This window comes from Strix aluco, chromosome 7 (genome assembly GCF_031877795.1).
Source record: "Strix aluco isolate bStrAlu1 chromosome 7, bStrAlu1.hap1, whole genome shotgun sequence".
In the NCBI taxonomy this organism is placed as follows: Eukaryota; Metazoa; Chordata; class Aves; order Strigiformes; family Strigidae; genus Strix; species Strix aluco.
Window position 1 is genome coordinate 31498974 of NC_133937.1, and position 25986 is coordinate 31524959.

The following is a 25986-nucleotide window of genomic DNA, read 5'->3' on the forward strand; positions in this document are numbered from 1 at the left end:
TCCCCCAGCGTGATGTTTACGCCACCGCAACTTTTCACTTCTGAAGTCTGGGAGTCCTTGATTCTCCGTCCTGCCATGCTAATTAACTTCTTAGCAGTCACATTCCTCTTCCTCTTTTTTTTTTTTTTTTTTTTACATCAAGGACCAAAAAATATTATGCCTTCCTATAAGATAATTTGGAAATATCTGATCTTCAGCGAGTGATCTCGCACATTTTCATCCTGCGTGTTATAACCATAATAAATGCAAGGAGCAAGTGCTGCTTAAAAAAAAAAGCTTTTACTATATTATAGTGTTTATTATGATTGGAGTTTCTTACCTCCAACGAGTGGCAGGAAAAATGTTAATGGTTTAAAAGAAAAAAACCAAACCCACCACCCTGTAGTCACATGTACACAAATAATAAGGGCACACATCCTTCAGGAGAATCCGGACTGCATGGAGATATGTTTATTAATGCTCAGTATGTAAAAGTTAGTGCTTTCCAAAGAGCGGAGATAGGGGCACTCGTTTGGGTGCTTTTCCCCTCGTTCCCCCCCGCCCTCGAGCTCCGGGCTACAGTACAATTTTTTTTTAAATTTTAATTTTTTAAATTTTTTTTGCCCCCCTCCCCCCCCGCGCCGGCGGCCCCCCCGCGCCCCCGCAGGCTGCTCCCCTCCCCTCCCGCTCCCATGCCAAAAAGGATCATTGTTAGTTTCCTACTTCCCCCACCCTCCTCCTCCTCCTCCTCCTCCTCCCCCTCCCGCGCCCCAGACCTGTTTATTTATGCAGACGTCACCGGGGAGCCCCCGCCCCCTCCTGCATCTCATTAAGTGCCTGGTGTGTTTCTCGCTCCCTGTCAATAATCCCGGATCCCAGACTTCTCCGTTCCTCCGGATTTCGATCCCCCTTTTTCTATCTGTCAATCAGCGCCGCCTTTGAACTGAAAAGCTCTCAGTCCAACTTCAACTCACTCAAACCCGAGCGGCACAGGCTCCCAATATCCGCGGCGGCTGCCCCCCCGTTACAGCTGACTTCTTGGGTTTGTTTGTTGCATTATTTTTTTTTTCCCCTACGCCCCCCCCTCCCCCCGTCTCTATATTTTTTATTATTATTAATTTTTTCGTGAGTGCGTGCGCGGGTGTGAGTGCGTGTGCGCGCAGTGCACGCCGACCAGCTCCCTGGAAGAAAGAAAGAGAAAATCCCGAAGAAGGAAAGGAAGAAGCCTAAAGTCACTGGTGCAAAGGAGCAAAGAGGAGACATTTCCCTCCCCTCCTCCTCCCTCTTTTCCCCTCCCCAGGAGGAAAGAGAAGGGGAAAAAAAAGAAACTTTCACCTTGGACTCTTCTTTTTTTTGGTGCAAACTTTCCCCCCCCCTCCCCTCTTCTTTTTTCCTTTTTTCCCCCCCCATTCCCCTATTTTTTTTTTTCTTCTTTTTTTTTTCCCCCTTCCCCTTTTTGCAAAATTGCTGCTGGTGGGGTGAGCCAGGAGGAAAATGCCGCAGCTGAACGGCGGTGGAGGGGACGACCTGGGCGCCAACGATGAACTGATCTCTTTCAAAGACGAAGGGGAGCAGGAGGAGAAGATCTCCGAGAACTCCTCGGCGGAGAGGGATTTAGCTGATGTCAAGTCGTCTCTCGTCAATGAATCAGAAACGAATCAAAACAGCTCCTCAGACTCGGAGGTACGGGGGAAGCCCCCCGCGGGGCCGTTTCGGGGCGGCGGGCGGGCGGGGGCCGCGCTGCCTCGCCGGGGCCGCGGCCGGGGCCGGGGGCGCCGCGCCGGGTCCCGCTCCCGCCGGCGCCCAACTTTCCTCCGCGGCACCAACTTGTAACGATGCCTTCTTGTTTTGTTCTGTTTGTTTCTCCTTCCACCTCCTCCCCGCACCTTTCCCTTCTTCTTCGCCTTTTATTCCTCCCCTCCTCCCTTCTCTCCCCCCCCCCCCCCCAAAAAAAAAAACACAACCCACCCCACCCCAACCACCCCACCACCCCTCTCCCCAACTGCCCCACGCCGACCCCCGGCTCGCTCCCAGGCGGAGCGGCGGCCCCCGCCTCGGTCCGAAACTTTCAGAGATAAATCCCGGGAAAGTTTAGAGGAAGGTGAGTACGGCGGGCCCGGCCGGCACCGCCGCCCGCCCGCCCCGCACCGCCGCCGCCCCTCCGCCGGACTCCCGGCTCCTCTTTTTGGGACACTTTCTAAAAAAAGTTTTCCTCCCCCCCCTCTTCTCTTCCCCCTGTTGCCCCCTTCCTTCCCCGCTCCCGCTCATGTCTCCCCCGCCATGTTAGCTGCGAAGAGGCAAGATGGAGGGTTGTTTAAGGGCCCACCATACCCGGGTTATCCCTTTATAATGATCCCCGACCTCAGCAGCCCGTATCTGCCCAATGGATCGCTCTCTCCGACGGCGAGAACGGTAAGTGCCTTTTTTGCCCCCCCTCCTTTCCTCTCCCCCTCCCCCAGCTCCCGCCGCCGCCGCGCTCCCCGTTGCCCCGCTCCGGCCCGGCCCGCCGCCCCCTCCCCCGCGCCGCAAACTTTCCAAACTCCGTGGGCCGCGGCGGGAGGGGGTTTGTTTACACTTCGCCATATTTTTTTTTTTTTTTCGCTCTTTCCTTTTTTTTTTTTTTTTTACTTTCAGTTTTGTGGGCAGTTTTCTGGAGCCCTCGTAACCTCCCCTGCGGGGGGGTGGGGAGAAAAAAAAAAAAAGCACAAAATTCAAACACCTAATCCGGCCTCCAATCAAAACTGGAAATAAATTTAAAAAAAAATAAATCAGGGAGTTGCTCCCCCCCCCCGTCCCCTTCACTCCCCTCTCCCCTTCGTTGGGGGGTGGGGGTGTGTATTTTCTCCCGGCCGAGTCTGGGATCCGCTCCCTCCAAACTCCTCGTTTTCCATGGTGATCCGTCGCCTCTCGCCCTCCTCCGTGGCGGCTGGGCCGGCTCCGGCTCCCCCTCCCCTTTCCTCCCCCTTAACCCTCTCCTGCCCTCGCCCGCCCCCGCCCTGCGGGAGCGCCGATGTCATTGTGCCCCGCGCGGGGCAACCTCCCCTCCCGGCCGTGGGCGCCGCGAGTTGTGTCCGGTCTCAGCGCTGGCGGCCCCGCGGCCAGTCCGCGCCCAACTCCCGCCTGCCCGGGAGCGCGGCCGGGCCCGGCGGCACAGCGGGGGCAGGGACGCGGAACCCCTGCCCGGGGGCGGCGACACCCCCCTTCCCCCGGGGCTGCGCCGCGGGAAGCAGCCCCGGAGCGGCTCGGTCTTCGTGTGTGCCTTGCGGTGCCGGGGGGGGGAAGGACCTGAGGGGGAGAGCAAAGCAGAGGGCTGAGTCCGGCAGCAGAAATCGCCTCTCTCAGCTCGAACAACAACAAAAAATAATCAAACAAGTCGAGCAAAATTCCTTCTGGAAGTATGCTGGCAGAAAAACAATTTGCTGAAAGCGTCCGGTTTTCTGTTGTTGGTTTTTTTTTTTTTTTTTTTTCCCCTTAACCCCGGGTTCAGCGGCAGGGGTGTGCTTGTCTGCACGCCTGTGCCTGGAGGTAGGGCAAGTTTTAGTCCAGATCCCGGGATCCCAGGAAACTTTGGGGTCTACCGGTCGGTTTGTAGTCCCAGCTGGTTTTCCACTCGTAGTGTCACCCACGGTGTGCTCTGCTCTGACATCAGATTTCTCAAGTGTCGCCTTTTTTTTTTTAAGAGTTTTTAATCATTTTTAGCTAAAACGACAAAATCCACTGGGACTACAAAGTATTGTGTATTCCTACCGATAGGTTTAGCGTTGCTGTTTTGTTTCTTTTGGGTGTTTCTAAATCTGAAGCGTCCCCACCGTCACCATGTGTGTTTATACACTTTTTTTTTTTTCCTTGTGGTAACACGAGATAGCGATTTACAATAATAGATCTACTGTTTGGTAGATGTTGAAGCCGTACTAATGACTGAGGGCTTGGACAACTTCAGTGTATCAGATCTACAAGTGTTTTAAAGCATTAAAATATTAAACATCGGGTCAGTCTTGTTTTCACTTAGTAAAGCGTCAGTAGACACAGATTAGTAAATGCAGAGTGACAGGGGGAGACTAAGGAAGGTTTTCTGACGTTGCATATATTTAGGGCTGTGGTAGGGTTTTATTTTGGTAGCTTGTAAGGCTCTTCTTGCAAGGAGGTGATTTCTGGGACGGTAGCATAGGGGTAACTGCAGTTTGCAATTGTAATGATTGGGAGGAGAATTCAGGGCTGAATGCATTATATTTTTCCTTTTGAATATGGTCACCCACATGTATATGGATGATGGTGATAAGATTCCAAATTCTGTAAGCACCAGGATCCAGATGGCAAAACAATCTTTGTTACAAATCACTTTGTTACAAATTGTGAAGCTTTGTATTCCTTTTTATTCCTTTTTTTTCCCCCTCCTTTTTTACCTTAAATGCATTCCACTGTTCCAAGTATAGGCTAATAGGAAGCACATCTCCACTGCTTTTTTCTTTAAACGTTTTTCTTACAACGGCTACAGTTCTGTATTTTTTCCTCATTACCTTTATTATAGATCCTTTTTCCCTTAGCATGTGAAGAAGATAGGATCCTTCAGCAGTTAGCCTTCCTGGAAGTATTCTTCCTCCCCTTGCTCCCCCACAGTTAAAAAAGGCCTCCATAGGAATGTTGGGTTTGTGTGAAGTAAAGGTACTGTACAAAAGATTACAGGTTGTTTTATTGTTGGTATAGCAGGTGGCCTGCTTGTGTTATCAGATGGATTCTGAAAGGGTATTTCCACACTCAATAGGCAGTTTTCTTATTTCCACATGCAGGCTTCAGCAACCTTCTCCTATCTTCTTAACCTTATTCTTTCACATTCCGTACGGTTGTTTGTTTGCCTGCCACTTAATTATAGCCAGGAAAAATTAAAGTTGTTTATTTAGGCCTGAGAGCAGAATATTATAAAGATTCAGCGGGATAGCTGTTGTCTGTCACACACTGTTTTTAGGTGGATTCTAGTTCTCTGCTGTACCAGCTCTCAGTTCCAGACGAACTAGATCTTTCTCTCTCCTGTTTGTTTTTTTGTAAAATACAGGTTGAAAAGGTATAGATGATTCTGCATAATTATGAATTTTATTTTTATTTATGTAGTTTTTCCTGAAGCTATATTTGTTGAGTTTTAGAGCATGCAAGGTAAAGAGGTGATGCAGATACGTAGCAAAATTGCTTTTCCTTTCCTTTTGCTGCTGTTGTAGAATCTTAAAGGTCTGTGGGTGTGGTTTTTTTGTTTGTTTGTTTTCCCCTGGATTTTTTTTCTTTTTGTTTTATTTGGGGGTGTAGCGGGATTACTTTGTTTTGTAAATGTACCTGTAATTGTCTGTTCAAGAGCAAACTCGTGGGCAGCAATTTTTGCTTTACTGCTTCAGGAATGTGAAAAATTATGAAGTAGCATAAAATCTGCTTATGATGAATAATATATTATCTCAAGAACAATGCTTTAAATACTGCAAACTCTTTATGAAGCTTGATAGGAATAATTTTATTTTTAAAAGTCAAAGATTTTTTGCATGTTAATCTTGCTTTTGATAGAATATTGTGGATTGCTTTAAGAATAGATGTGTATTAAGCAGAGGTCTAGTCAAATAGTAATGAAGTAATGCATCTGAGAGTGCCAGTTCATACCTATGCTTGCAGAGGGACTGGGGTAGCTGCCTGTTAGGGATAATAAAGGAGAATGTTTTCCTTTCCGAGTTTGAAAATGAAGTGGTGTATTTTATTTTTACCCTAAATTCAGAGCTTGGTTAATGCTTTCGGTAAGCAAATAGATGCGTTGTGATTTGAGAAAACCCTGCTGGTAGATACTCTTATTTTTGCTAGTGCTGTTGCATCTTCCTTTCCCCTAAATTGTCGCTTGCTGAGTAAGACTGTAGGAGTAAGCTTGCATTTGGTCCTGAAGTTTGGGAGTTGGGAATAGCTGTGGTGGAGAGCAGCTCCCTTGCCTAGATTTTACGTTCAGGAAGAAACTTTTTTTCTTTAATTGACTTGAAAAATTGATGTTTTCCTTTATCTACTGAATCAAACAACATAATCCTTCCTAATACAAAAGCTATAGACCCTGGGGTGTGAAGGGTTAATGGTGGTCCTTTTTTTTTTCCCTCCCTCCAATTGTTTTGACAACACTTTTCAAAGTGTGACATTCCAAGCCCTTGCAATACAATGTAATATTACTGTAATTACACAGGTCATTACATTTTAAATAGAGAACAATAAAATGCTTATCGCACTGAAAAAGAACAGGTGTTCTTGCCCTTCTTTGGTATTTATGCTAATTGTTTTTCATCTCCTTCAGAAATATTTATGGCTGGTGTGTTAGGGTTTCAGTCTCGATGTGACAATATTAATTCTTTACTAATCTTTATGGTTGAGGTTTAATGTCTGCAGTATGGATTATAGTATTAACGTCCACCAACTAGTTTAATAATGTAGATACAACTTAATATGTCAGCACTTTGGTACTTTGTGATACATAGCTATTCAATGGCGAGTGAATTATTTACTTTTTTTTAAAAAAAAAATTGAACAGACATGCTTTTAATAAAGTTTCTGGACTTGTGTAAAAACAAGCTATTAAATAAGAACTGATGGTCCTGTGGCGTAAATCAAATGGAACCTCCATAAAGAAACTTTCCTCATGCTTAATTAGGTAGATTGCTGAATCACTCTGCATAGCATTAGCATAGCTGGTATACAATGGCAAACAGACCTTGTTTGTTTGTTAACTTATTTTCGGTAAAGAAGCTGATTTATTTTTAATTCTTCTGTTTGTGGTTTTTTTTTTTTTTTTTTTCTGATAAGGTTTCATTCTGGAGCAAATGCTGCATTGCTTAGTCAATCAGCTTCTCTTTAGGGGGCTATGAAAATTAGTTAGAGAAAAGTTTCATGTTTCTGGGACCTTGCAAAACAATATAATGCTGTACTGTTACTTGAGTATACAGGATAATTGCAGGACTGCACTTCATTAAAAATAATATTTGCTTTGGAAATCGAACAATTTTAATAGGTGCACCAGTGGCTGATCTGTACTGAAAAAAAAAATACAGTAGATGCCTTTCCAGGTTTTTTGAATACATTCATACATGGACTGATGATGTTGAGTGGGGTGGGTTTTTTTTCCCCTCCTTCCTCTTCGTTTTTTGTTCAAGCAAATATCTGCTGATTTGTCAGCTGAAGGTGGAGGGGGGGGGGAAGGAGTATGTTGCAGCTTTCATTGGAGCTTGTAAACCAGAATGTAGGTAGAAATGTTTTAAATTTGTCAAGACTTTCATGACTGGGCCCCAAAATCAGATAAAAAATGTGGTGTAGAGAAAAAGGACAGCTGCAGATTTTTTGTGTGGACGTGTGTTTCTGTACCATGACTAAAAACTCTGAGGACCTTTTCCCAGCTGTCTGGGAGTTATGTGGAAGTTGGATTATTGGCAGTTAAGCATGAGACAACCTGGATTTAGCAAATGCTCTCCTACACAGGAAGCAGATGACATTATCCTGGGGGAAGGGAGGAGATCCTTCTCCAGGCACAGCCCGGGGGGAGACTCCTGCTCCCCCCAGCCTCAGAGCAGCCAAAAATGAGAGCTGGCGATAGGCATAAAAGCGGTGGGATTGTCAGTTTGTTGTTTTTTTGTTTTTTTTTTTTTTTTTGTTTTTTTTTTTTTTGTTTTGTTTTTTTTTTTTTCCGGGTTTTTTGGTGAAATAAGACACTTTGCTCCCACACTGGAGCTGTTGTGAGAAGTTTTGCTTTGAGGGGGTTTGTGAGGTTTGGGGGGAAGTTTAAAGCTCTGTTCCCTGGGCGTCTCCTCAGTACTGTGTCCTGGCAAATATGTAAGTAAGCCTTAAAACTTTGACTTCTAATTGGGCACATTTGTGAAGGAAATGGTTAATTTTACAACCAAAGGCAAACTTGCACCTCGACAGGTCTGCTGAAAGAAATGTGCCACAGTCGTTTGCTGGCAAGCACCGCAGGGTCATAAATCCACGGGGTTTATTTACAGCCTATAACACTTATGAATGTTAAGATATTTGACGCCACGCTGGCCTTATAATATCCAAGGTCCACAGACACTGGCAGTGGGTCAAATTTCTTTCACTAATTATAAGCAATGAGAGATGGAGTGTGGTGCTGGGGGTGTGGGGGGGAGATATGGAAATCCTCTCTCTCCCCACCCAAAAGCGAAGAATATTTCTGCTCCTCCTCCCAACTGCTGGTTTATGTTTGTGCTTTTTTTATGCAGGCTCCGAAGTTTATAATTAACACTTGCAGTGCTGTAAAGGCTGGGCTGTGGGTGACGCAGCCAGGCTGAAGGAGGGAAGAAGTTGAGAGCAGCTCGTGTCCTTTACAGAGGTCTCAGCAGTATTGTGCAGTATTTCCTAGATACCGCCACAAGCAAACATTTAAAGACAGATGACACCTGGAAACGTCCTTTAATTTTCTCACGTACCACTGAGCCAGGGGAGGAAAAAAAGAAAATTGCATCAGGTTTTAAGCAAAAGGTGGATGCTTGGAAATACGTCTATTAGACTGTTTTGTGCGTATAAAACAGGGCCTTTTAAAAAGCAGCAAAAGCCTGTGTTAAGGGAAAATGCGCTGAATGAGTTGAGGTGTTGAGGTTAGAGGCGGTTTTTAGGGGAGAAGCCCTGCATCCTGCTGGAAGGGACAGTCTGGGATGGATGTGTAGGTCAGCGTGGAGGGGCAAGGGGAGCAGGGGGGATGTGCTGATGATGGTGTTTTGGGAGGGGGTAACTGGGGGAAGGCACGGTGGGAGCGGAGGCCGCTGGAGAGTAATTGGAGGACAAAGGAGGGATGTTGGAGCGTGAGGAGAAATCATAGAAACTTGGGGGGGCGGAAAAAAATGCCAGTATTTAAACGGATGGTTGGAGGGGAAGCTTGGGATCTGGGGATTGACTCTTAAGTGTCAGCAAAGTCTGGGGCCCGAGGAGAAACACTGCTTCACTCAGCAAAGCTCGTTATTCTCAGCTCGCTCTACATTAAACACACTTTCCTAGAGTGGACAGTCAGATTTGAAGTACTGCTGTCTTGTCTGTGCTGGGGGGTTGTGTGTGTTTTAACAAGATAATGTGATTGCTCAAATATGCCTAGGTATTACCTTTAGCTTTAATTTCTCCAGCAGTTGATTTTGGGTTCCCTGTAGGTTACTGTTATGCTTGGAGACTAATTTAAGAAAAAGGCAGGGTTATGTGTGTGGTGGAAAGCTGTGCTCCTTTGCCCATATGTTTTTCTTCTATGAGCCATGTAAAACCCGACTTAAAAAAAAATGAGGGGGCTGTCAATTTGGCCCTTCCACAAATAGCTGTACAGTTTTGTTGAAGGTTTTATGCATTTCCCTAATCAATGGAACGCTGTGACTTATTAGCCCCCGGGGACAAATCCGAATCCCCCAGCACTTCGCTGCAAAGCTGGTGTGGTATTGTACCTTTTTAACAGGTTATCAACAAGGATGTTCCTCCAGTTCCCAAGACGCTTCCCACCCCCTGCAGCATCTCCCCCCTCTGATTCTTTCTGGCAAAATCTGTTCAGTCTCGCGCCTTTGTTTTAGGTCGGCTAAACCCTCGACCCTTATTCTTTGTGGGGTCATGCTCAGGCAACCGGGCAGCGCTGAATGAGTTAAGTCGCTGGCTGAAGTTTGGCTTCATGCAACTAAATTTGAGGCCTGGTAGGCATTAGCAGGGCACAGCACATTTACAGAGCTTAATTAGTACGCGCTGTAATTGTTCATGGTCTGCCAGAAGGAGTAATGTTCAGGAAAAGTGGAGTCGTTCTTCTGCAGTCTTCAGTTTTAAAACGATAAATCACTTGCATATTTGTGCAGTGATTCAAATGGAGCTGAGACCTCTCCATCTCAACATGTGGTAAATTGTAAAGTCAATGAATTGCAGATGTAGGGTACAGCAGATTCTCTAAGAAAATGCGGAATGAATGGGGAAGGGTGATGCTATAAATACGTACTGAGAAGATAACTGGGTTTCTGCTTGCTGTGCCAATTATGATGTACTAAAGATATTAACAATTTTAATGTATTTATTTTATATTTCTTTAAACTAAATATAGGAGTACCATGTTACTTGGTGAGGTTTTTATTAATGCTCCAGAACAATGGATTTCATATGGAAATGCGCGTGATAGCCATATTAATACAAATTAATTCATCATGGGTAATGTTGTAGCTGTTACTAGAGGAGTTTATAATGATGGGACACTTTAAAGTGTGGCTACAGCAACTTATAAGCAATATTGTGGTAGAGGATGCCTTTATATTCTAGTTGGGGGAAATACTGGGAATATTATGTATCTCACTATGGCATTTTGTATCTGCCTGTAATTCCTTCCAACTTCAGAGAGGCTTCTTGGTTGCATTAATCCGACAGCCTAGAGCCTATTTAAAAAAAGCAAAACACAAACAAAACTGCGCTATACAGATTGACATCGTAAATGCTACGTATTGTTTTTTTTTGAATGCGGAGAATGTGTGTCACTCTTACTGCTGTGAAATCTTGTCTTCCTTGGGCTTGGTCCAAGATCCATTGAAGTCAGTGGAAAAAAGGCTTCTATTAATAACGGATGGCTTTGGATTGGGCCCTGTGTGTCTTGAACCAATGGCCAACTTCTTCAAAAGTGGATAAAGGTATTGAAAAAGCCAAACTCAACTAAATGTCATATTGATATATTGCTTCTTCTGTGGCGTCCATTCGCTCTTGGGGGAAAAAAAAAAAAGTTGTGTTTCCAACGCTAGTTAAAGGAGCTCCTGCTTCTGCAGGATCTGGCTTTCCCACAGAAGCGCAGAGAATCCTGGCAGGATCAGGATTTGGTCCAAGGCTGTGTTGCATGTCAATACTGCTTTTCTAATATGAGTAGGTGGATTTGTATGGAAGTTGTAAAAGTTAATGATTATTCTCTGACTCATATGCTGCTGGTTTCAGCAAAGAAGAAATGATGACAGGAAAATCATAGAAATTATAGGAGACAAGCAGGCTTTGGTGAGCAGAGAATGGATTTGTGTTCTGTGAAATGCTTTTGCTGCTTGCTGAAGAAGGGAGGGCAGATTCTTTTTGGGGTCCAGTGTTTTGGGTGCAAAACTCCCTGCAGGTATTTGTCCAGGAAGTGAGGCTGAATTCAGGAGGGACTTTCTGCAGTGTTAAACGTCCCATAACCATTATGTTAGTCCTGCTGATACAGTTAGTCCTGCCTAACTGTTTTCTCCTCTTGCAGAACAGGTTTTAATGCTCTAGGCTCCACAGGAAGTACAATTGCACACCTGATGGCTACCAAGTATGTATATATAATTGTACTCGACCAGTATCTATCTCACAGTTTTGAAAGGCTCTCCAGACTATCTGTGGTGTGAAAGATGCTGTATGCAACAAAATCAGTCTTTGCTTTTTAATTCACTAGTGATGGTGGTGCAGCTGAGACACCAAAAAAATCCAAAGGAGGATGTGGGAAGCAATAGTTAGAAAATGCCAAGCTGAAAATACTGCAAAGGGACTTCCTGGGGAATATGAGAGATTCTTGGATGTTAATACAATAGAAACAAATTGTCCTATTTTAAGAAAGGGAAAAATAGAGCAAGAAAAGGTGGGGGCATACCTCTCTGAGCACATCCAAACTCCCACTGGAGTCAGCGACTCCTTAAATAATGATCTGTAAAAGTTTGAGGCTACAGACTTTTCTATTCTAGAGACAAGCCACTACATTGATTTCGGTTTTTAACTGATGCAAATATTTAATAAAGGTTCTCTTGGAACTGCTTTAAACCCTAGCCTGAATAATTTTAACTTAGTTAAACCAGTGAACTGGTTTGGGAGCATACACAGTAAGAGGTTTGCATTGGTTTAATTAGATTTAAGAGATTTATAAAACCAGGGCCACTACTCTGACATAGGCAAGGTCTGGAAGATGGCATATAGATGCTGCATTGATCTATGCCCAGGCTGAACAGACTGCTATTGAAATTACGCTATTGTAAATGTTTGCCAGTATTAAAGAATCCAGGGGAAGGTATGACCTTCAGTGAACACATCAAAAGAATAAGATGGCAATCAGCATGTTTCTATCTTTGTTTTCTCTGCGACATTGGAAAGAAGGCTTTCTCCCTCTGAAAGGAGTTAACAGATTATAGTTGTATGTCTGGAAGTCAAGTTTTTGAGATTTGTATTGTTATTAACCAAATGTATCAGTTTACTTCGATCCCTGTTACATTCCCCAGTGGACTTTTTCTTAATTCTCAACTACACCATAAAATGTAGCTTAAAACATGTCTGTGTCAATTATTTAAAAAAAAAAAAGTACAGGAGCTAGTCACAAACATAACTACTGTACTGGTCACAAAACCGCTGCGTAAAGAATATCCACAGAGCTTATTTTATCTGGATAGCAGCTAAATATCTTTAGAATCCCCAGGGTTATTAAAGGCCAAATGCCTGGTATATGTAGTTAGTTTATTTTCCATTGAAATCTGTTGCTCAACTACAGTACTTGAAAGTACTTTGGTTTTAATTTCATAAATATGAAATTAAATTTCATAAATATGAAATTAAAAAGTGAAAGCTAGAACCTGGGTGTAGCTGGGTGGTTGTAAATGGGAGCTGGCACGTCGCTGTGCTGCTGGTGTGCCTGAACCTGGGTATCGGACTGGTTACGTGGGCACATCTGTGTACATGCATGCGATGTATATTATTTGTGAGCCTATACTTGGTTATCAGGTGTCTATTCAATTTTAATTGACAATATGAGATTCCTGTGGTTACTCTGTGCACAGATTGCCTTGGGGCTCTACAGGGTTTGTGGGAAGAAAAGCCTTGACAAGTTTCCATTAAGCCCTGAATCAGGCAATTGGAAAAGAGGAGAATGAAAGGAGCTGAAAAGAGGGACAACTTGTTAGTGTTGCATTCTGCGCTTGCAACGAGAAACCTCTTTTAGACAAGAGTGGTTCTCAGGCCAAGAATTTCAAACTCGCAGAGAAACCTGTCCGGAACACAAAAGTTGTTTGAACGGGGTGCAGAATTGTCACAGTAATTAGAGCAATCTCCGTTTACTGAGTGGCAGCCTTTATAAAGGACAGGGGATAAAGGGTTCAAATTCATCTTTCTCTCTCTGATTCACTTCTGATGAACTGCCTCTGTGTATGTATGTGTATATGAAGGAGTGTGTGTGTGTGGCCACATTTTCAGCTACTCATCGTTTGATTGTCCTTGTTTTAAAAGGAGGACTTAAGTTTCTTCTTCCTGCCTTGAATGACATTTCCAGGCATTTTGCTTTTATTTATTTTTTATTGGTGCTCTAATTCGACATACAGAAATAAGAGGATGCTTTGGGGAATGTGCTTGTGCTCTGCTGGAGGGGGATCCCCAAATATTTCTCAGTTTCTCCTCTTATTTGATCCTGCATCTTTGACTCCTAGAAGCAGTCCCATTATTTTTAATAGGATTACTTGTGGAAGCAAGAAAAGTGAATGAATAAGGCTTGGACCCTTAAAGTTTATCCTCTTGCCACACAAGTCTGTCCAGAACTACTGAACCAGCTGGACTTTTGCCATTACTCTTATTAGGAGAAGGATCAGGCCCATGGATTACGTGAGACTGAGTCTTGTGAACCAGCCAAATAAAACTGTAAAATCAGAGTTGTTGCTGTGTGTGATGCAGGAGTGTCTGGAGGCTTGAGCTGGGCTCCTTTTGGTCAGATGCTACACAGAGAAAAATGGGAGTGAATGAGCGAGTGAGCAGTGTGGGTGTTCTGGCCCAAGGAAGAAAATGTGACCTAAATTTCCTGTACACCTTTACTTTTAAAGAAAAGAAAATATTAAGGTCCTTTATTTTCTTCAGTAATCATCCTGGGTGCAAAGTCAGTCATTTTGATGTCCATTTACTTAGCTGTTCAGGCTTTGTGATTGCCTTTTATTTGTTCTCCCTGAAATAATGTAGGATCTCTTCTTTGTAAAGGCTTGGAGGTAGCAACCTTGGTTAATTTACTTAATCATTTAGTCAGTGTTGACGTTTCTCCCCTTCGTTCAGCACCACATCTGAATGCAGAGAGAGAGAGAGGGAGGAGCCCTTTAGCCTGATGTCTTGCTCTACCTTGTGTTTCTTTGTATCAATGGTGCCTTCAAAGCCTGTGGCATGGGCATGGCTGGTTAGGTGTTGTGTTGGGACCCTGGAAGTGTTGTATGGCTAATTCATCCTCCTTTCTGCCCTGGAGACCTGGGATCAGCCAGCATCTGCACTGGATTCCTAAGATACGGATCAGAGGAAAAAGGAAGGTCTTGCTGCTGATTACAGAAACACTGTTAAAGCTTATAAATACTCATGACGGTGAAAATTGTAACTCAGAGGTCATGTGCAGTTTTTTTGTATGCAGATTTTTTTCTCCACCTCCAGCCCCCTCAATTATTTTCCACTGGATGATGATGAAGAATTTGGCTAGATCTTTTTATATTTTAGCAAAAAGCAAATTTATTTTTCTCGCAGGGTCAGCTGCTAGCATGACAAAGCTGTGGAAAAATTGCTTGTCTTGGAGTTTGCATTGCAAAAATGCCTGTTGATGTTCAGCAAAGCACACTTCTGTATGAGTTTCCTTGGAGCACACGTTCCCCAAGTTCACTCACCTTGTCTGTGAGCATGGTGTGTGAATATGGGAGGGTTTTCTGAACACATAGAAGTTGTCTTGCAGGCACAAGGAGGAGTTAGGAGATGACAATTTTTCCTGGCAGTAATGCTGAATTTCTTATGCAGTGTTGGAACACAGAGTTGGGTCTGTGTGTTGGACAGTGTCATGGTCAGGTTGAACAATGTCTTCATTTTTAAATGATGCTATTTCGTCTCAACCATTGATGGTTTAGAGACCAGTTGTGATGTCTGCCATCCTGAAGGAGTACCCAGTATGGTACTAATTGTACCAGGACTAATTGTTGATGAGAATGTACTTGTTGCAAATTATGGACTTCTGTTGAACGTGGCTTTCTCTGTCATATCCTTTGTGCATTATTTTCTCAGCTGGCAATTAATTTCTCAGTTTGGTAATTTGTCAGTAACTGACATCTCTTCAGTAATGAGTGTTCTGTAGTAATTCTCCATCACTAAGAAGTAATTGCTGGCTCTATAAAGTCACTGATCTCTTTCATTTGCCAGCCAGGTAACCTTTCCTGTTAGACTGTTATGACCAAGTTATCCATCGCAGCAAAGCCGAAATATGTCTACAGTTGATGTCCCAGCCATGGCTTGATAAACAGAGAAAGAGGGCTGGAGGAAGCTGGTTTTAGGTCATGGTCACAGGCAGGAGCTCATGACAGCAGCAGAAGGCTTTTATTTGATTTTACAGCTATGTAAAATCTAGCTCAGCCTAGAAAAGCAGCTGTTGAGTTTAGTTGAGGTGGCGACACAGAGCAGCTAACGTCCTCATTGCGTGGCATTTCCTCAAGCCTACTGTTCTGCCTGGCCCTGTCTTGCTTTTCTGCCTCCTGTTGGGGTTGTTTCTTAACGCGGTGGTAAATGGTTTGGAGGTGCTTCCCTTCCCAGGAGCTGGTGGTGCAAATGCGGCCCAAAGCCTGTACATGCGCTGGGCTCGCCTCCATGTCAACCCTCCGAAGAACTGTCCTCAACCCAGCTGGGTCCATGGATTTGGGTTTGTAGGATTGTGGCCTAAATTTATGATCCCAAGGGGGAGCTTACAAAGTTTATTTTGGAAACAAAATACTCGGTGAAGCAGGAAGGAGGCTGAAGAGAATACTGGAAAGATGGTGCAAATGAGAAGCAGAAGTTTTTCATTTACACTCTGCTATTGCTCGGGTTTGTGGATCTAAGTAGAAACCAGGCAGTTTTTGGAAATCTCATGAGTTGTCTATCAGCATCTGCACATGCCTAAATACCTTTTAAATTTGTTTTTGTTTTTCCTGCTCCTTGAACATGTTAGCTAATGCCACAAGGAGTGAGCTGAATTCTCTCTCTTTATTTCCGCCCCCCTCCCGCTGTTGGAATTGTTTGTTAAATTCCAATTACGAGGCTTGTTCAACACCTGTACAAACCCACAGTCATTGTTAAGGGAATAATTTGAGGACAATGGGGTTAACGCAGGTGTACACAAGTGCAGAATTTGGATTGCAAAGTCTCTTTATTACTCTGTGTGCATAAGAAAGAGAAAGAAAGAATTCAGCTTAATTTTCAGATCCCAGCTATAATTTGTAGGACAAGCATTTGGAAGAAGGGTAAGTGGGGAGGGGAAGAAATGTCTGAACATGTTCAGACATGGCACTGAACACATATGAAATGGAAAGTTAAAAGGAAATAAACACTACACTCCTCTTTCCTCCCTACCTCACCCTCATACCACTTCCATGGAGTCACTTTTCAAGGTATAGCTGCACAATGCTGGTTGGTAATGATCTTGCACACTGATTGCCTTCCGAGTGATCACAGCTAAACCTGAATGTTTGCATTGAACTGAGGTACTGGGACACTGTGCTGGTTTGTGGTGCCAGCAGTTACCAGCCCCAGTTGCACCCTGATACAACCAGTAAGTTGCATTAGGTGTACATTCATGTGGGTACGCTCTGTTTTGTAGGAGCAAAATCAAGCAAGTTGGGCTGTTTGACTCTCAAGATTTCTTTTCTCTGAAGCTGAACATGTGTGTAGTCTCCAAAGGTGATCTACTGTTTCATGCCACCAGAGTAACCCTCATAAGATGGTAAGAACATCAATAAAAACCAGGACGATGAAGTCCTAGAGTCTGTAGGGCATCTCCTGGTATTGTTATGTTGATACAGAGATTTACAGTTTTGTGTAACTTCACGAATATCTAGCAGTGGGTCATCTTCCTTTGGGGTAGTTCCAGTAAAGGCTATAAGAGCTTCCTGCAGAAGGAAAGTCAAGATTCACATCCCTGTTGTCACAAGTGGTTGTAAATTGAGATTGGTTTCTCTTGCAGTTTCATCGTAATTTGGTTTCTTTCCTACTCATGGGAGTTTTTTCAGACAAGGATCAAACTTTCTCTGTTATCTTAAGTACTCTGTGCACTTGGGGTACAACAAATTAATAAGTAGGAATAATTATTAGTGACTAGATAAATGTCCAGATCAGTTTATCCTCTTGGTGATTTGCCTGTTAGAACTAATCTTGACTGCTACAAATAGGTTTGGTATTTGACATTTCAGTTTATGTAGGAGGGGAGAAAACGGCCGTTGACTACTGTGAAATGGTTCAGAAGTTACTTGCTGTTCTTTTTCAATGAGTAATAACTCAGCTGAGTAGCATGACCGAAGGCTCAGATATGGAACTGTTTGATCAAGAGAGAAATTGGTAGTTCCACATCTTGGCTGTGCGCGCACAATTATGTTGGTGCATATGTGGTCAGAGGAGGACTAGTTATCTTCCAAATGCTGTCAGGCAACCTTGCTTGTACTGGAGAAACAGAGTCTTTATTAATGGTTAATTTTAAGTTATGGAAAGAAATATTTCTCACTGACTTGAGGCTGTCTGGAAGATGGTTAAAAATAGTCTTTCAATGAGGTGTCATGGTCTGGTCCACTGGAGATGTGTATTTTTCTCTTTGGTGGGTAGTGTGACCTTCTGCAAAAGTTGTATTAAGATAATGAGTAGTGATTTGTCCTAAAACTTTAAGTAGATTAACCTCTGAATTACAAACTGTTGAGGTGGTCTTACTTCTGTCAGGTGATGTAAGTTAGGGGTTACGAGTGGTTCTTTACATTTGCAGTTGTGCAAATTTTGTGGAAATTAATGAAAATTTTCTCCATCTACTTGGATAATAATTTTTAAAAGATAATTTAATGATTTTTTTTTTTTTTTTTTTTGACTGAGTGTATATACACTGAACTAATGGAAGATGAAACTGGTATTGGTGTGGTTTTCCTCACGGTGTTTACCGATATAGATTCCATTAGCTTCTGCTGTTTGCACCCATTTCTATTGTTTTGTTACTGTGTTAGTAGCATTATGTACCTGCCTTAGAAATTTGTATTGTTCATCCTGTTTCATGCTACATACAGTCACTAGAGTATGTTGTGTTTAGTTTGTTGGATAGCAGCTATATGGGGTAGATCATCTTGAAGTTCACTGGATCCCCTTTTTGTGCAGCTAAATAAATATATAGCTGCTAAGATAGTAAAACTAGTTTCTTTACTGGGAATACTTGAACAGAAGAGGTGGGCATTGCCTGGCATCTTGTTCTGTCTGATCTCGACAGAGACCCAGGTCCAATATTAGCTGATTCTAACTTGTATTCAGGGCCAAAATCAGGGGAGTGTGGCCCTGTGAAGAATGATCCTACAGTGCTGAAAAAAGCCAAGAAGTGGTGTTCTGTTAGATGATGAAGCCAGAGGAGCAGTTAACGTCTGGTGTTCTTTGAATGCTTTTACAACTTGAAGGAGCATTACCCACCCAAACTGAGTCCCAGATTTCAGATTTCATTTATACTGCTGTGCCTGAAAAACCTGACAAACAGAGCAGTTCATCCAAGAATTGCAGTAGAAATACTTGGTTTTAATCAAATGAGCCCGTCAGTGTAATCATAGGTACCAAAATCTTGGAGCAGTTAAAAATGGGAGAGGAACTACATCTGAACTAAAATGAAAATGACTTTTGTGTAGTGTTTTTGGGTGGCTTAACAGCTACAAATTTATGAAGATATAATTAGCTACCTTTCAGGGTAAGGGTTCATTTTTAACATAAAGCTCTCTTTAAAAGCTTCAATAAATGTGTGCAGATTTTAATACAAGTGGCACTGCAAAACTGTGCTGTAAGTCTTGAAAATAATTAAATAGATCTGATTTCTGAACCAGGGGTTTGATGCAGAAATCTGGAAGAGATTGATAGGGAAACTATTAATACCTGTTACATATACAGAGACAATAACACATTAATAGCTATGTAACATCAGCATCTATAATCTATGTAACACCAATATCTATGTAATGCATAATATCTATTAATATATTAATACCTATAATATATACTTATACATATATGTGGGTATCTACATCTATTAAATATGTACCAATGAGTATATATAAGATTTTTTTCTGCAACTTCGAGATCATGGCAACATTTGAGAACCAAGTGTCTGATTATTTTCTTTCATTTGGGAGGTTCTTTTTTAGGGGGATGCCTGTGTGTCTGTATGTGAGAACAGTACTGCTGTTAGGTGCTCTGCTCAGGGGTCACCCTTTGTATGAATGTGCCATGTGGTTTCCTCTAAGTCACCTGCTGTTAGACCACTTACAGACAGGACTTGCAGCATTGCTTGGTGATCTAAAGCCATGGACATGGCTCTATGACCAGGTGGCATTGTTCTGCTGGCTCACAGTTGTAAAGGCGGATGGTTGTGTGGGAGGACAGAGATATTTCTTATAAAGCAGAGATAGTCCCTTACATACGGATTTTTCTGAATTCATGGTAAGCTGGGCTGTGCTCCTCCACAGCCCTCCTTCAGCTGCAGTGTTACTGTCAAGATGTGATCCACTGACAGCTGGAGCTGTAAAAGTAGTGGTTGAGCTCCTTCTGAGACTTGTTGTGCACAGAGGCAGGTAAACTGTGGTTTGGGGCTGGCTGGTGGAGAAACACAACTTGGTGATGACATGGCCATGTACAACTGTCTGTGTGATACTTGCATGTGCTCTGTCCCCAAGTATTCTGTGTGCTCATGATTGGACCGTGGTTCATGGTGCAGTGGGGTCGTCCTTGCTCGGAAAATCCTGCCTGAGCCTCAGTAATATTCCTTGAACAAACGTGGGCCTTTAAACCAAAGTGCTTGTGCTGTGGCAGAGCCCTGCTCTGAGGGAAGGCTCACCACAGCCTTGGGGAAGTGGGCTGTTCTGCAGGCCAAGTTTCAAGCTCAAGTCACAGTGCAGTCACAACCCTTTATGAAAGATCCTGATGAGAGTTTGGGCCCATGATATTTAAATATGCCTGTGGTAATATAATCAGCTGCCACCCACTACTCAGCTTCTAAACTGATCCTAAAATAACCTTTGGTAGCATGACACATGTAAAGCTTCCCTCCCCTCTGGTTTAATCTTCTGTACACAGCCCCAGTGTAATGTTTATATGACAGTCATAAGGAAGGCTCTGTAGGTGTATCCAGGCCTTTTATGAGAGCATGACACGATATCGGTTTCTACATTTATCTCCCTGCTCCTTGACGTTCTCATCTCTGCCATGCTTTCAGTTTTGAAATGAAGAAAAGTGGTGTGGAGCTGCTCTATCTCATCAGGGTGTGAGCTTCCACTTTCCCAACTTTCTGAGTGCTCAGTGTCCTTTGTGAGGATATGTGGTTTGGACCTTCTCTCTTCTCCCTCCTTTCCCCTACTGATCTTTCATAAAGAATAACAAACCACGAATGGATGTTAATGGCTTCATGCATATATATATATATATATATATATATAGGCTGTCTGGTTGCTGAGAAGGTTTTATTGGCATAAATATGGAATATTTACAAGTGGCAAATTCACTGGTGAGATTATGCAGACCAGACTAAATGAGCTCTGAAGGGCATTTATAACACCTTCAGACAAACCAGCCTTTTCGTTTATAGCAAAGGGGTTTATATGCATGTGTGTGCTTGCATATATATATATTTATATTTAAACTGTAGGTATGTATCTATACCTTTTTTCTTTCTCTGAAATACAGAGGTAGCATTAATATTTCTGCTGCTGGCTGGCCATAAAACACAGCAGTCCTGGAATGATAGGAAAGCTGTCGTCGACAGCAGTATGGCGATGTCTGTAATTAAAGCCACTTCTGTAAAATGACATTCCTGGGTGGTCAGTCAGGCACTCCTGAAGCTCCCGAGGGACTGTAGGTAGCAGTGGGGTTTCTCAGGTGCTTTGCCAGAGTTTGACGGGCACCTTCCCCAGTTGGGTGGTGGAATGCAGCTTCTTGAGCCGACCCTGCTAACGCTTCAGACTAGCAGTGCTCACAGAGGGCATGCAAGAAATGTAACTTAAAATCCTTGACTTGCTTTGGCCAACAGCTTGAGGGAGAAGGGGAGGAGGGTGGAAGAGTGGAGAGCAAGAAAATGCCCTTTTGTAGTAGATTTAAACATAACAATATCCAAGAAACACTGGCGGTTTGAAAGCTGTTTGGAGGGTTTGTGTGTTAGAAGTAGTCCCAGCTGAGAGACATTGCTGAGCAGAGTTCAGGCAAGGAGGCCAAAGGTGCAGCATAAATATAGTTTGTCACATTGTTGCTGAAATAAATGAACATTATTCCATGGAATAATCATAACTACGTATATGGCATAAATACAGTCATTGACTGGTGCCACAAAAATACTTAATGGCTTGTAGTTGTTGTGCCTTTTGACCTGGAAGGAAAAGGGTGTGATCCTGTTCCAATTATAACCAATGAGCCTTGCTATTGATCTGTGGGAGACTTTATGAGTGAGGAGAGCGGGGATGGATGATGTGGAATAACAGCTGCGGGAATAAGTCATTGATGGACTATTCTGTTTATTTAGCTTTGATGGTAGCATAGCACTTGGTGCTCACTTGCTTTGTGATTTTTTAATGTATTGTCTTAAATCCAAATGAGTGTTTAACAAGGCTGCGCCTAGTAATTTTACAAGTAGCCTTAGGAATTCATTCATTGTGTAAAAGCATTTTGCATGAGAGCTGAACTGCTAGGAGAGGTGGAGGGAAGGTACAGCAGCCTGACCAAGAGGACACCTTGCTTGGCAGAGGGAGAGGGATGACATTCCTTGTCTGTAGTCTGACTTGCTTTTTAATGTCTTTTTATTGGCTAATCAATGTACAATAGGAATCCACACTCTGGTCAACTTAAGCGCCACTTAATTGAGAAATAAATGATAAACCCATTATGCTTTGCTAGTAGAGAACATTTCAGGGTGATTATGGAAGCTTTGCTAAATTTTTTGGCATCCCTTGAGTGAGACTAATTGCCTTCCCTCAGGGCAGCTCCACAAGCTTGGGTCACATCCTGGCCTTGATGAAGCCAATGGGAGTTCTCCTATGAATTTTTTTTTTTTAATTATTATTTTAAAGAGGGCCATTGTATACCAGTCTTTTCTCTGGTGTTCTGCTTTCCCCTGAAACCAGGACCTACTTTGACCGCTGTGTCTGTTTGGTCGGCTCTTGGCCAGGGTGCTTTGCATGGGGCTATGGATGCTCTCCATGTCTCTGAATCGAGTCCCTCTGCACTGGAAGGCTGGTTTGTTGGGGACTCTGCCAGGGGATGGCTGTACCAGCAAACACTCAAAGCTGTGATGGCCCTTGGGCTGGTCCTGTGCCCTCTGCTCTTTCCAAGCAGCCTGACCTCAGCTGCTTTCCCGTTGCTGACTGCCTGATCTTGCCCGCCATGGGAGAGTGTTTCCAGCACAGCGATCCATGCAGCTCTGGGACAGGGCTCTGACCACTCAGAAAAGCTGGATTTTTTTCAGATCTGGCCTCTTGCCAGCGTGGTGTATGCCCTTCAACAGCCAGTGGAGTTAGCAGTCACAGTGGATGTCCATGAGCCTGTTAATGAGGAGCTGGACAAGGGAGTGCTGCATCAGACAGGAGCAGGGCAAGCTTTGTTTAATCGGCTTCTCCAGTCCAGTTTCTAGCTACGACAACTGATTTGCAACAGAAGCCATCAGGGCAAGCTAGGATACAAAAGCCTGAGGATGTATTATTCTGCTTGGCTTTGAGGCTTCGTGCTGGCTGCTAGTGATAGCTAAGACTTATTAAATTAAATAAAAAAAAAAAAAAATCCGCTTATTAGGTGCTCCGCTCAGTTCCTGCTCACTGTGTAGACTTCTGGCTGTGCTGTACCCAGCAGTACGTCCAAGGCACCGTCAGCACCAATCTCCTTGTATGTCAGGACGTCAACCCGACACCTGTGCTCCATGGCTGGAGCTGAGCCTGCTTGGTGATAGAGTAGGAAGTCTCCTCTTCTGAGGGATTATGACCTGGGAAAGGTCTCCCTGTTTTGGAGGAGAGAATAGATCTAAAGCATTGAGAAACTTTCCTGTTTTCATGATTTGTTGGATGTTGCTGGTGCTTCCTGGTACTATTTGAGATTGCCTGTGTGGGACCTGTGGTCCCTGTTTGCTTTTGCAGCTATTCTGATGATTAGTGGGTTGTGTTGCTCTTATTTCTGCTCTGCTCAGCCCCATGCTAGAGGAACACGCTGCATGCAATTTATAAATAAATATTTATTATTTTGAGTGATGACTGAGAGAGAGGGTATTTCCTGGCTGTGAATGACTGGCTGGAAGAGTTGGAATCCACCAGCTCTGGGGTGCCAGGCGTTGCCCAAACCTAGAAGTCATTATTACTTTTTTTTCCTGCTGTGACCCCTGCCCTTCTGTCCCGTGCAAACCTGTGCCTTGCTCCCATGCCAGCTTGTCAAAAATAAACATGCTGTTAAGATCGCTCCCTCCCTAGCCTGCCATGCAATTAAGTGGCTGGTTTGCACAAGGATACAAGTAGCTTCGTTGCCTTATTGCTGATAAGGGTGATAAGGGTCTGGCCTGGAGACATTGCCCCATACCCACAGCCTTCAGTGGGACAGGAGTAACGGTTGCAAAATTGGGTCCCAGTTCTTGCCACAGCCTTGCCGCCACCTCTTCCCTGCCCAGCCCGCCTGGGTCAAGCGCTGGGTGTGTGGTGGAGATGCTATGTTCTATTCCTACCCGTTAATCTGCTGAGTGTTTGGGGCATTGGGGTTTCTTTCTTCAGAGCTTGACAGGCACAAATCACCAGATGATGGGCTTGTGTGGGAATTGATGTCTTTGAGTGGTTTTGGAGTTTTTGACTGGGTGCTTCTGAGATGTTGGGAAGTCCTCCAAGGGAATGACCTGTGGGATTGTTGCCAACTGTACTTTCAGAAGTGACCTGAGACACTTGGAGCCGTTCCCGGTGTTCAGAATTATACTGAAATACCAGCATGATGAAAAAACAAATGTAGAATTGCTAAATGTATGTTGTCCAAAGATTGTGCAAACTGTTGTAACTCTGCTTCAAAAAAACAAAAGCCCAACAAAAATACCCCAGTGGCCCTCTCGTGATTTACCTCAGCTGAGCATCAGAATTTTTAAAAAAAAAAAAAAAAGTTGAAGATGAAAGAAATACTTGTAAATGGGGGGGGGGGGGGGGGCAGGCACACAAAAGGCAGTGTTGGTATTAGAATAGAAAATGCGAACTGAAGACAGCACACAGAATACCATAATTTTTTTCAGGGCATTGATTTGTATCTGATTCAAATTTTAGTGTAGAGAAACAGAATGATGTTTTCCAGGTTCCAGTAAGGTTTTAGTGTATCTGCTTTCTGTCTGTGAAGAATTTCCTCTTGCCACCTCCAGAAGGAGAATATTTTATATACCATTACTTTAATTACTTTTTGATCTGAACTTAATCATCTTCTTTTACAATGTTTAGGTTAAAGAGGTTTTTATGGTGTACTGGTATTGGCTTTGAAAATCTTTAGTCACTGATATCTTTGTTGCTCATTAAGTATGTTTTAATTTTTAAACCAAGGCTTCTATCTAAATGTTGGTTTCTTTTGGTGGAGTTCTTTTTCTGATTATGAAAAGACTTCCTACGTTTTCAGCCAGCTAGCTGGATTTTTCAGTTAAATGATGCACAGCAACTAGCACTATGTGTTAGTATATGATTTGAGACAAAACGATACTGTGGAAAATCTGTTAGAAGGTGATTTTTCTTTCTCTTTCCCTAAAACAGAAATAATAAGAGGAAAACTAGCCAAGGGATTGATTGCATTCATAGTTAGTAGTATAGATACTGATGTACATAGCTGTTTGAAATTATCAGTGCCATGTCCCAGATGACCCCATATTTGTGAAGGGGAAAAATGTGAATTTGGCATTAGATTTACTTGACCTTAAGAAAATAATGTTTCTTTTAATTTGAAACAAGCTTTCTTGAACAGATTTGGAGAGGCAAATTATGTCTTGTCTAATTGGCAAAATCAGCCCTCCAAGAAATGCAAGGTATTTGCAAACCCTGAATGCATGACTTTGCCTGCAAATATTTTGAACGTTATGTGAGCTAGAAGCTGAAGCATTTCACTAAAAATTGGGACTCGTGGGTGTTCTTTCCTATCTCGCCTAATATATCGAAATCTGAAGCTAAAGCTTTCTAGTGCTGGCTGCCCAAGTTGAGAAGCTCAGGGCTTCATCTTCAGTGACGCTCAGCTTTTTGTAATTGCCTCTGCAAACGCCGGTGGGTTTGTGGATGTGACACCCATCAGAAAATACTCTCGTTTTAGCATTCGTCTGGACTTGCCTCTCTGCTTGAGTTTGCACGGCTGCAAAGCCAGAGTAGCTCTCACCTGCCTCACAGGCCACTGTGTTTTGAGTTTGGGAATCAGTGTGAGGCTTGGTGTGCGTGTGGAAGGTGTTTCCAAAGTGCTGCTGATGTCTTGGGCAAATGAGGTGCAAGCCCCAGTCGTCAGCAGTTTGCCATTAGCTGGGGCATAGCTGGAGGGCAGAGGAGCTTGTACCATCTGGATCTGCCCTGGGCTTCCTCCTCCCAGGACGCTCGCTGGACAGTAGGATGGTTTTGTGTCAATTGAGTTCCAGCTTTTTTCTGGTAAGTATTTGTCGAATGAAATTGAAGAATTGTGAGCACAATTCATCTTAGCGTACAGAGAGCAGCGGGTGTGAGCAGCACTGACTGGGACCAGACATTGACATACGGGCCGTCATCAAACTAATTGTTGTTTGAATTACCTGTTATGATCCGATGACAAATCTGCTTCGCTCCTGCCACTGGAGCAGAAAATGTAGCTTGAATTGGCGTGATGTTAGCAAGTGTAAACTGTACTTCAACAAGATGGATAAACGCAATTATGGGGCAGACCTGTAGAGAGAAAATCCATTTAAATCTCGTAATGTTAAGCAGAGCTGTGTTTAATTCATTTGGACCAATTTGGGAATGATGTATGAGTGTTGGTGAACATTAGTCAAAGGGAGAAGGGCTGGGGAAAGAGATGCAGTGCTCAGGCAGGATGGCA

The 25986-nt window shown here is 43.4% G+C and overlaps 1 protein-coding gene across 24 annotated transcripts in view; it reads left to right on the forward strand.

Annotated features, from left to right (window-relative positions):
* Positions 1 to 622: 622 nt before the first annotated feature.
* Positions 623 to 25986, forward strand: part of TCF7L2 (transcription factor 7 like 2) — a 181168-nt gene continuing 155804 nt past the window's right edge. For 6 of the 24 annotated variants that reach the window (XM_074831284.1, XM_074831294.1, XM_074831292.1 and 3 more), the window contains exons 1-3: positions 625 to 1662; positions 2014 to 2080; positions 2267 to 2391. In XM_074831284.1, coding sequence (XP_074687385.1) covers positions 1474 to 1662; positions 2014 to 2080; positions 2267 to 2391 — 381 coding nt within the window. In that variant the 5' untranslated portion in view covers positions 625 to 1473. Of the gene's footprint in view, positions 1663 to 2013; positions 2081 to 2266; positions 2392 to 25986 lie in introns of all 24 variants that reach the window. The other 18 variants (XM_074831285.1, XM_074831295.1, XM_074831291.1 and 15 more) reach the window with 7 other exon arrangements.